General features: G+C 37.6%; 1 protein-coding gene across 3 annotated transcripts in view; it reads left to right on the forward strand.

Moving 5' to 3' along the window:
* CWC27 (CWC27 spliceosome associated cyclophilin) overlaps window positions 1–12,110 on the forward strand; it is a 268,469-nt gene that overhangs the window by 20,272 nt on the left and 236,087 nt on the right. For all 3 annotated transcript variants that reach the window (XM_070357521.1, XM_070357523.1, XM_005892771.3), the window contains exons 3-4: window positions 4,464–4,576; window positions 11,071–11,214. In XM_070357521.1, the coding sequence (XP_070213622.1) occupies window positions 4,464–4,576; window positions 11,071–11,214 (257 nt within the window). The remainder of the gene's footprint in view (window positions 1–4,463; window positions 4,577–11,070; window positions 11,215–12,110) is intronic.

Below are 12,110 nucleotides of genomic sequence, written 5' to 3' on the forward strand. Positions count from 1 at the left end.
AACTGTGTTAGATATTTTATAGTAAGTAGAGAAGGCTATGGCACCCCACTCCAGTACTCTTGCCTGGGAAAATCCCATGGACAGAGGAGCCTGGTAGGCTGGAGTCCATGAGGTCGCTAAGAGTTGGACACAACTGAGCGACTTCCCTTTCACTTTTCATTTTCATGCATTGGAGAAGGAAATGGCAGCCCACTCCAGTGTTCTTGCCTGGAGAATCCCAGGGACGGGGGAGCCTGGTGGGCTGCTGTCTATAGGGTCGCATAGAGTTGGACATAACTGAAGTGACTTAGCAGCAGCAGCAGCAGCAGCAGGGAAGAGAAGATTTTGGTTTAAGAGCCTATTTAACATCCTGGGGAAAAAAAAATCTTATGACCAGTTTTGTTAACTCTAACTATAGATACACTTAGTTTTAGGCATTGATAAATTTTCATTTTATTAAAGTATATTAATTTCAGATATACAGCAAAGTGATATAGATATAGATAAATAGATTCAGATTCTTTTCTATTATAGGTTATTGCAGAATACTGATACTGAATGCTGTCCTGTGTTATCCACTGATCCCTGTTGTTTATTTTTTCTATAGTAGTTTGTATCTGCTAATCGCAAGCTCTTTCTTCAAATTAATTCAGTTTTGGCCATGCTGGGTCTTCGTTGCTGTGTGTGGGCTTTCTCCAGTTGAGGCAAACAGGGGCTGCTCTCTAGTTGCAGTGTGTAGGCTTGTCATTGCAGTGGCTTCTCTTTTGTGAGGCATGAAATCTAGGGCATATGGGCTTCGCTAGTTGTAGCTTGTGGGCTCCAGAGCGCAGGCTCAGTAGTTGTGGTGCATGTCCCATGGTATGTAGGATCTTCCCGGATCAGGTATCGAACCCATGCCCCCTGCATTGGCAGATTCTCAACCACTAGGCCACCAGGGAAGTCCCCAAACTCCCTTCCTCCACCCCCTTTTCCCTTTGGTAACCATAAGTTTGTTTTCTACATCTGCTAGTCTATTTCTGTTTTGTAAATTAGTTCATTTGTATCATTTTTTAGATTCTCCATGTAAGTGATAATATATCATATTTGCCTTTCTCTGACTTCACTTAATAATATTTAGTCCATTCGTGTTGCTGCAAATAGCATTATTTCATTCTTTGATTGAAATATTTCATTTATTGATAAACATGTGATTTCTGCTTTATTGACTATGCCAAAGCCTTTGACTGTGTGGATCATAATAAACTGTGGAAAATTCTGAAAGAGATAGGCATACCAGACCACCTGACCTGCCTCCTGAGAAACCTATATGCAGGTCAGGAAGCAACAGTTAGAACTTGACATGGAACAACAGACTGGTTCCAAATAGGAAAAGGAGTACATCAAGGCTGTATATTGTCACCCTGCTTATTTAACTTCTTACGCAGAGTACCTCATGAGCAACGCTGGGCTGGAAGAAGCACAAGCTGGAATCGAGATTGCTGGGAGAAATATCAATAACCTCAGATATGCAGATGACACCATCCTTATGGCAGAAAGTGAAGAGGAACTAAAAAGCCTCTTGATGAAAATGAAAAAGGAGAGTGAAAAAGTTGGCTTAAAGCTCAACATTCAGAAAACGAAGATCATGGCATCTGGTCCCATCACTTCATGGGAAACAGTGCCAGACTTTATTTTTTTGGGCTCCACAATCACTGCAGATGGTGATTGCAGCCATGAAATTAAAAGACACTTACTCCTTGGAAGGAAAGTTATGACCAACCTAGATAGCATATTAAAAAGCAGAGATATTACTTTGCCAACAAAGGTTCGTCTAGTCAAGGCTATGGTTTTTCCAATGGTCATGTATGGATGTGAGAGTTGGACTGTGAAAAATGCTGAGCGCCAAAGAATTGATGCTTTTGAAGTGTGGTGTTGGAGAAGACTCTTGAGAGTCCATTGGACTGCAAGGAGATCCAACCAGTCCATCCTAAAGGAGATCAGTCCTGGGTGTTCATTGGAAAGACTGATGCTAAAGCTGAAACTCCAGTACTTTGGTCACCTCATGTGAAGAGTTGACTCATTGGAAAAGACTCTGATGCTGGAAGGGATTGGGGGCAGGAGGAGAAGGGGACGACAAAGGATGACATGGCTGGATGGCATCACCGACTCGATGGACGTGAGTTTGAGTGAACTCCGGGAGTTGGTGATGGACAAGTACGCCTGGCGCACTGCACTTCATGGGGTCACAAAGCGTTGGACATGACTGAGCGACTGTACTGAACTGATATATATATATTGCTATATCTGTCTCCCACATCTTTACCCATTTATTTGTCGATGGACACTTAGGTTGCTTCCATGTCTTGGCTATTGTAAATAATGCTGTATGAATATTGGGGTTGTGTGTATCTTTTCAAATTAGAGTTTTTATCTTTTCTGGATATATGCACAGGAGTGGGATTGCTGGATCACATGGTAGCTCTATTTTTAGTTTTTTAAGGAACCTCCATACTGTTCTCCATAGTGGCTGCACCAGTTTACATTTCCACCAACAGTGTAAGAGGGTTTCCTTTTCTCTACACTATCTCATTTATTACATTTACATTTACACCCATTTATTGTTTGTAGACTTTTTGATGATGGCCATTCTGACTGGTGTGATGTGATACCACATTGGTTTTGGTTTGCATTTCTCTAATAATTAGTGATGTTGAGCTTCCTTTTATGTGTTTGTTGCCCATTTGTATGTCTTCTTTGAAGAAATGTTTATTTACATCTTATGCCCAATTTTTGATTGGGTTGTTTGGTTCTATTAAGCTGTATGAGCTGTTTGTACATTTTTGAAATTAATCCCTTGTCAGTCTCATCTTTTGCAAATATTCTGTCTCATTCCGTAGGTTGTCTTTTCATCTTGTTTATAGTTTCCTTAGCTGTTTAAAAGCTTATAAATGTGATCAGGTCTTATTTGTTTACTTTTGCTTGTATTTTTGTTTGTTTTGGGAGACTGACTTAGGAAAACATTGTTAGGATATGTCAGAGTTTTGCTTATGTTCTATTCTACTAGTTTCATTGTGTGATGTCTTATATTTAAGTCTTTAAGCCATTTTGAGTTTGTTTTCTAAGTTCATTGATTTATATGCAGCTGTCCAGCTTTCCTAATACCACTTTCTGAAGAGACTGTCTTTTCTCCATTGTTTATTCTTTTTTTTAAATTAAAAAAAATTTTTTTAGCTTTACAATATTGTATTGGTTTTGCCATATATCAACACGAATCCACCACAGGTATACACGTGCTCCCCATCCTGAACCCTCCTCCCTCCTCCCTCCCTGTACCATCCCTCTGGGTTGTCCCAGTGCACCAGCCCCAAGCATCCAGTATCGTGCATCGAACCTGGACTGGCAACTCGTTTCATATATGATATTATACATGTTTCAATGCCATTCTCCCAAATCATCCCACCCTCTCCGTCTCCCACAGAGTCCATTGTTTATTCTTGCCTCCTTTGTTGAAGATAATTGACCACAGTGTGTGGATTTACTTCTAGGCCTTCTATTCAATTCCATTGATCTATATGTCTGTTTTTGTGCTAACACCACATGTTTTGATTACTGTGGCTTTAAAGTATTGTCTGAAGTCTGAGATAGTTATGCTTCTACCTTTGTTCTTTTTCCTCAGGATTGCTTTGGCATTTTGGGGTCTTTTGTGTTTCCATATAAATTTAGGGTTACTAGATCTAGTTTCGTGAAAAATGTCATAGATAATTTGATAGGGATCACATTAAATGTTTAGATTGATTTGGGTAGTATGGCCACTTTAACAATGTTAATTGTTCTAACCTACAAGTGTGGGATGTCTCCATTTTTTGAATCATTTTTTATTTCCTTTATCAGTGATTTATAGTTCTCAGTGTGTAGGTCTTTCACCTCCTTGGTCAGGTTTATTCCTAGGTATTTTCATTTTATTTTTTGATGTGATTTTAAAAGGCACTGTTTTGTCAACAAGAAAGACAAAAACCACATGGTCATCTCAGTAAAGCATTTGATAAAATTCAGTATTAATTCATGATAAAAACTCTCACCAGAATGAGTATGATGGAAAATATCTCACCATAATAAAAGCTATTTGTAACAAACCCACAGTCAGCATAATACTCAATGGTGAAAAACTGAAAGCCTTCTTGCTAAAATTTGGAACAAGACAGGGATACCCACTCTTATTACTTTTATTCAACATAGTATTAGAAGTCCTAGCCATAACAGTTAGACAAGCAAAATAAATAAAAGTTATCCAGATTGGAAAGGAAGAGGTAAAATTGTCATTATATGCAGATGGCATGGTACTCTATGTGGAAAACCCCAAAGACTCCACACAAAAACTATTAGAACTGATAAATGATTTGAGCAAGGTAGCAGGATACAAGATTAACATTCAGAAATCTGTTGCATTTCTTAATACTAACGCTGAAATAACAGAGAATGGTAAACTCTTTTTTATTTTCTTCCAGCATATTATGACAACACCATATTTCATAGAGTTGTGCCTGGCTTTATAGTCCAAGGGGGAGATCCTACTGGCACAGGGACTGGTGGAGAATCTATCTATGGAGTCCCATTCAAGGTGAGATTGGATTTTACAATTTATTTTCAAGTCAGTTTGGATTGCTTAATTGAAATGATTGAGCCCCAGAAGAAAATGCATTTTACATTAGTACGCAAAATTGGGTCTATAACATATTTAGGATTATACAGAATAAGTGCAGCACTTATCCCATTAAGCTTTCTTTCTGGGATGTCTTATCACAGAGTTTTATGCTAGATTGAATTCAGGTGGAGCTAAAGGTGGTAATGAGAATAATGTGAATCAGAGAAAAGACTGTATAACATTTTTCCTGATATCTGACTATCTGATTTCTGTAACTTTGCACATGTAAAACACTTCTAGAACATTGCATACACCATCTGATTTTAAAACATTTTATTTATTTATTTTTTTTATTTTATCTTATTTTATTTAATTCTCTTTATTACTTTTAAAAAAATCACATTGATTTTTTTTTTAAAACATTTTATTTTAACAATACATAGAATTTATATTAATTTACTTGAGCCTCTATAACAAAGTACTTCTGTGTGGGTGGTTTAAACAGTAGGAATTTGGTGTATAGGAATGCAAGGGATTTCTGTGAGTTGATTTTATATCCTGCAAGTTTACTATAGTCATTGATTAGCTCTAGTAATTTTCTGGCGGAGTCTTTAGGGTTTTCTATGTAGAGGATCATGTCATCTGCAAATAGTGAGAGTTTTACTTCTTCTTTTCCAATTTGGATTCCTTTTATTTCTTTTTCTGCTCTGATTGCTGTGGCCAAAACTTCCAAAACTATGTTGAATAGTAGTGGTGAAAGTGGGCACCCTCGTCTTGTTCCTGACTTTAGAGGAAATGCTTTCAATTTTTCACCATTGAGGATAATGTTTGCTGTGGGTTTGTCATGTATAGCTTTTATTATGTTGAGGTATGTTCCTTCTATTCCTGCTTTCTGGAGAGTTTTTATCATAAATGGATGTTGAATTTTGTCAAAGGCTTTCTCTGCATCTACTGAGATAATCATATGGTTTTTATTTTTCAATTTGTTAATGTGGTGTATTACATTGATTGATTTGCGGATATTGAAGAATCCTTGCATCCCTGGGATAAAGCCCACTTGGTCATGGTGTACGATCTTTTTAATGTGTTGTTGGATTCTGATTGCTAGAATTTTGTTAAGGATTTTTGCATCTATGTTCATCAGTGATATTGGCCTGTAGTTTTCTTTTTTTGTGGGATCTCTGTCAGGTTTTGGTATTAGGGTGATGGTGGCCTCATAGAATGAGTTTGGAAGTTTACCTTCCTCTGCAATTTTCTGGAAGAGTTTGAGCAGGATAGGTGTTAGCTCTTCTCTAAATTTTTGGTAGAATTCAGCTGTGAAGCCATCTGGACCTGGGCTTTTGTTTGCTGGAAGATTTTTGATTACAGTTTCAATTTCCGTGTTTGTGATGGGTCTGTTAAGATTTTCTATTTCTTCCTGGTCGAGTTTTGGAAAGTTGTACTTTTCTAAGAATTTGTCCATACACTAATAATGAGAAAATAGAAAAAGAAATTAAGGAAACAATTCCATTCACCATTGCAACGGAAAGAATAAAATACTTAGGAATATATCTACCTAGAGAAACTAAAGACCTATATATAGAAAACTATAAAACACTGGTGGAAGAAATCAAAGAGGACACTAATAGATGGAGAAATATACCATGTTCATGGATTGGAAGAATCAATATAGTGAAAATGAGTATACTACCCAAAGCAATTTATAGATTCAATGCAATCCCTATCAAGCTACCAACAGTATTCTTCACAGAGATAGAACAAATAATTTCACAATTTGTATGGAAATACAAAAAACCTCGAATAGCCAAAGCGATCTTGAGAAAGAAGAATGGAACTGGAGGAATCAACCTACCTGACTTCAGGCTCTATTACAAAGCCACAGTTATCAAGACAGTATGGTACTGGCACAAAGACAGAAATATAGATCAGTGGAACAAAATAGAAAGCCCAGAGATAAATCCAGGCACATATGGACACCTTATCTTTGACAAAGGAGGCAAGAATATACAATAGATTAAAGACAATCTCTTTAACAAGTGGTGCTGGGAAATCTGGTCAACCACTTGTAAAAGAATGAAACTAGACCACTTTCTAACACCATACACAAAAATAAACTCAAAATGGATTAAAGATCTCAATGTAAGACCAGAAACTATAAAACTCCTAGAGGAGAACATAGGCAAAACACTCTCTGACATACATCACAGCAGGATCCTCTATGACCCACGTCCCAGAATATTGGAAATAAAAGCAAAAATAAACAAATGGGACCTAATTAACCTTAAAAGCTTCTGCACATCAAAGGAAACTATTAGCAAGGTGAAAAGACAGCCTTCAGAATGGGAGAAAATAATAGCAAATGAAGCAACTGACAAACAACTAATCTCAAAAATATACAAGCAACTCCTCCAGCTCAACTCCAGAAAAATAAATGACCCCATCAAAAAATGGGCCAAAGAACTAAATAGACATTTCTCCAAAGAAGACATACAGATGGCTAACAAACACATGAAAAGATGCTCAACATCACTCATTATCAGAGAAATGCAAATCAAAACCACTATGAGGTACCATTTCACACCAGTCAGAATGGCTGTGATCCAAAAGTCTACAAATAATAAATGCTGGAGAGGGTGTGGAGAAAAGGGAACCCTCTTACACTATTGGTGGGAATGCAAACTAGTACAGCCACTATGGAGAACAGTGTGGAGATTCCTTAAAAAACTAGAAATAGAACTGCCTTATGATCCAGCAATCCCACTGCTGGGCATACACACTGAGAAAACCAGAAGGAAAAGAGACACATGTACCCCAATGTTCATCGCAGCACTGTTTATAATAGCCAGGACATGGAAGCAACCTAGATGTCCATCAGCAGATGAATGGGTAAGAAAGCTGTGGTACATATACACAATGGAGTATTACTCAGCCATTAAAAAGAATACATTTGAATCAGTTCTAATGAGGTGGATGAAACTGGAGCCTATTATACAGAGTGAAGTAAGCCAGAAGGAAAAACACCAATACAGTATACTAACGCATATATATGGAATTTAGAAAGATGGTAACAATAACCCGGTGTACGAGACAGCGAAAGAGACAGTGATGTATAGAACAGTCTTATGGACTCTGTGGGAGAGGGAGAGGGTGGGAAGATATAGGAGAATGGCATTGAAACATGTAAAATATCATGTATGGAATGAGATGCCAGTCCAGGTTCGATGCACGATACTGGATGCTTGGGGCTAGTGCACTGGGACGACCCAGAGGGATGGTATGGGGAGGGAGGAGGGAGGAGGGTTCAGGATGGGGAACACATATATACCTGTGGCGGATTCATTTTGATATTTGGCAAAACTAATACAATTATGTAAAGTTTAAAAATAAAATTAATTAAAAAAAAATAAACAGTAGGAATTTATTTCTCACAGTTCTGGAGGCTAAGAAGTCTGAGATCAAGGTACTAGCATTCACCACCTGTGAAGGTTCTCTTGCTGGCTTGCAAATGGCTGGCTTCTACTGTGTCTTTACATGGTGGAGAGAGCGTTTTGGTGTCTTTTCCTCTTCAGTACAGTCCCATTGGAGGTTAGAGTGTCAAATGAACTCCAGGAGGACATAATTCAGTCCAGAGCAGAATTCATTTTAAACTGTACCCAGTAGACCTTTGTAGCACAAACTGGATGCCTTAATAAGAAATCACAAAATGCATGCCATTAACACGGGGCAATAGAAGAAAGAAGCAACATAAAAAATGTTAGAAAAGGATGTAAGTTTTAATCAATAATAGGTCAGTGCTTTGTTAACTGCCAACATAAATCTAAAAAGAAAGATAATGTCATATTTAAGATATTAAGGATAATGGTGGGTTCAAGTAAACGCTAAAAGCTGGGTTATTTATCAATCTTATGGTATCAATATTATGTTCTATTAGTAAACATTAGTAGCTCTTAAAATATGTGAATTTTTTAAAAATTCACATTTATACTAAAAGGATAGAGTGTCTGGAATTTCCTTCAATTTTATACTGGGCTACTATATGACTCTTGAGAAAAATACTTGAACTGTTTGCTTTAATTTTCATATGATAATGGCCTTTAGAGCATGTGAAATAGTTTTAAAAATCTCAAATGTCACTGTTAGACTATTTTATATTTTACAAAATTGAGATATCTCATTAGTTTAGAGACTCCATCTGGTAGGAAGCATTCCTTTATTATTTGGTTAACAGAATAGCTCTTTGTGACAATTCCTTTCTAAATTGAGACTTTTGCTTATTTCATTCAGGTAATACAGTTATGTTGGTAAAATTTTTAATTACTTGTATTTAATTTGGGCTGTGCTGGGTCTTGCTGCTGTGCGGGCTTTTCTCTAGTTGTGGTAGGCGGGGGCTCTCTTCCTTTCAGTGCATGGGTTCAGCAGTGCAGTAGCCAGGCTCCAGAGTACAGGCGCAGTAGTTGTGGCCCACCGGCTCAGCTGCTCCATGGTGTGTGGAATTTCCCGGGACCAGGGATCAAGCCTATGTCTCCTTCATTGGCAGGTGGATTCTTTACCACTGAGCCAAGGGAAGCATGGTAAATTTTTCAGTTAGGTCATTTTTAATACAGTGTACAGAGTTAGGATCTTTTGAGTTTAGATCTCTTGAGAAGAACTTATTAAAGGAACAGAACTTTCTTTCTGAAAAGCATTGATTATAAAACATGTCTATATTATAAGTGAGTCTAGTATCAGGTCTTCTATTAACTAAGAGATGGGTATAAATGTTAGGTAGCCCTACCCTAGCAAGAAAACCACCTTAGAATGGCTTGCTCCGGCTTTTTTTGAAAACTGGCAAATGGAACCAGTCCCAGTTCAAAGAAATTTCAACTTAAAACTTTAAAAAGCATAGTAAAGCACCTAACACAATCACACTAGCTTCCTTGAATTAAAATAAGAAAACAGTTGTTTCATGACATTCAGAAAAGGATCAAGAAGAGAATAGTTGAAGCTCCTGAAGTGAAGTGGAAGTTGTATAGTCATGTCCGACTCTTTGCAACCCCATAGACCGTACAGTCTATGGAATTCTCCAGGCCAGAATACTGGAGTGGGTGGCCGTTCCCTTCTCCAGAGGATCTTCACAACCCAAAGATCGAACCCAGGTCTGCTGCACTGCCGGCAGATATTTTACCAGCTAAGCTACAAGGGAACCCCTAACAATTAATTCAGATTTAATAATGTGGCTTATTTTTTAAAGTGATAGTGAAAGTCACTCAGTCGTGTCTGACTCTTTGTGACCCCATAGACTATATAGTCCATGGAATTCTCCAGGCCAGAATATGGAATGGGTAGCCTTTCCCTTCTTCAGCAGATCTTCCCAACCCAGGAATCGAACTGGGTCTTCTGCATTGGAGGCAGATTCTTTACCAACTGAGCCACAAGGGAAGCCCATTGAAGCCTCTATAATGACTCAAAAGTAGTTATCCTGGAGAAAAAAGAAATAGATGGTTCTGAAAGCTTGGAAGGAAAGTTATGACCAACCTAGACAGCATATTAAAAAGCAGAGACATTACTTTGTCAACAAAGGTCCGTCTAGTCAAGGCTATGGTTTTTCCAGTGGTCATGTACGAATGTGAGAGTCGGACTGGTGAGTGCAGAAGAATTGATGCTTTTGAACTGTGGTGTTGGAGAAGACTCTTGAGAGTCCCTTGGACTGCAAGGAGATCCAACCAGTCCATCCTAAAGGAGATCAGTCCTGGGTGTTCATTGGAAGGACTGATGTTGAAGCTGAAACTCCAGTACTTTGGCTACCTGATGAGAAGAGCTGACTTATTTGAAAAGACCCTGATGCTGGGAAAGATTGAGGGCAGGAAGAGAAGGGGATGACAGAGGATGAGATGGTTGGATGGCATCGCTGACTCAATGGACATGGGTTTGGGTGAACTCCAGGAGTTGGTGATGGACAGGGAGGCCTGTTGTGCTGAGGTTCATGGGGTTGACAAAAGAGTTGAACTGAACTGAACTGAAGTGACTGAACTGAGGGATGAAGACTGAAACTGAAATCCATTAAAATGTCTTATTCTGATGGCTCTGAGTGATTGGATTACATCTTCTCTTCCAAAATAAAAGTAAGAACTTAAGTTGAGACTAAATGTCTCACTTTAAATTTTTCTTTTTTTTCTTTTTCTCTCAGGGAAATTAGTTTCATTCCCTTCTTTACCCTTTTTCAGTGTAAAAAAAAAAAAAAAAAAAAAAAAGCAGTACCCTTGCTCAGTGTAAGAGGCAACTTTCCACAAAAAATTTGTGTTTGAGTATATTTAGAAGACACAGGTGAGTAAAGTCAAGATTAGTAGATTGAAGGAACTGTAGATATTGGATTTGATTATATGTGAAAATCAGTAGAAGTTGTGTGGGACCTTGTTTGTTAGCTGAAATATGAAGGGCCTTATAACCGAGGGCATTCACTAAATTTTTTTTTTTTTTTTTTTATGCTTCAGGATGAATTCCACTCACGGTTGCGTTTTAATCGTAGAGGACTGGTTGCCATGGCAAATGCTGGCCCTCACGATAATGGCAGCCAGTTTTTTTTTACCCTGGGTCGAGCTGATGAACTTAACAATAAGCACACCATCTTTGGAAAGGTTTGTATCCAGTTATCTTAGGCTTCTATGATGTATATGATCAACTTACCTAAGAGCTGCCTTCACAAAAATATTCCCTAGGATATTTATTTATTATTTCTAAAAATGGTGAAATGCTCCATATTCCTGTTATAATGAGCCGTGAGGGACCACCTGAGTTTTTCTGTGTGTGTTTCAGGCCAGTCATTTATTTTTAACTTAAAATTTTTATTTTTTCTAAAATTGTTTTAATCATTATTATTAACTGCTGTGTCAGCTGATATGTTTTAATGTTTTTAGAAAGACATTTAGATAATAACATTTAGTAGTTTAAAATTTATTTTGTTAATAATGAATTCCCTTCAGTTTAAAGTGGAAGTTGTGTTAACATTTAAACTGCTTACCTGAAATATTACTTTGAATAGTACCTATTTAATCCTGCTGACATTTAACACCATATCAGAGATGGTCACTTCCATAGAATTTTCAATAGTTTTCTTTTAAAGGGATTCTGAAGGGTTTGTTTTTTTTTCTCATGCTTCTCCCTTTTCGTGAATATGCTCTCAGATGCCCTAAGTGTTAGGCGTATTAGGCATCACTAGTGTATCAGCTCCCTCTGCTGGTTCAGTTAGAATGGTTTCCCCATATCCCAGACAAAACTGGATTTCGTGCCGATGAAAAGGAAAAAAACAAACAGCACAACTGGAAAACTGGTATTATTTTAGTTTTTTGAATATTGAATGAAAGGAGTCATGCCAAAAACATGGAGTGCAGTATTGTTGCTTAATACTTTTGAGCCACTCCAACACAGGTTGTCTGACACTCATGGATTTTCCTCCCTGTTATTTAAAAAAATAAGTATTTAATAAAATGATATTTAGGTTGTCCTTCTGCACCACTGTTTACAACCGATGTAT

This window comes from Bos mutus, chromosome 20 (assembly GCF_027580195.1).
Source record: "Bos mutus isolate GX-2022 chromosome 20, NWIPB_WYAK_1.1, whole genome shotgun sequence".
Lineage (NCBI taxonomy): Eukaryota > Metazoa > Chordata > Mammalia > Artiodactyla > Bovidae > Bos > Bos mutus.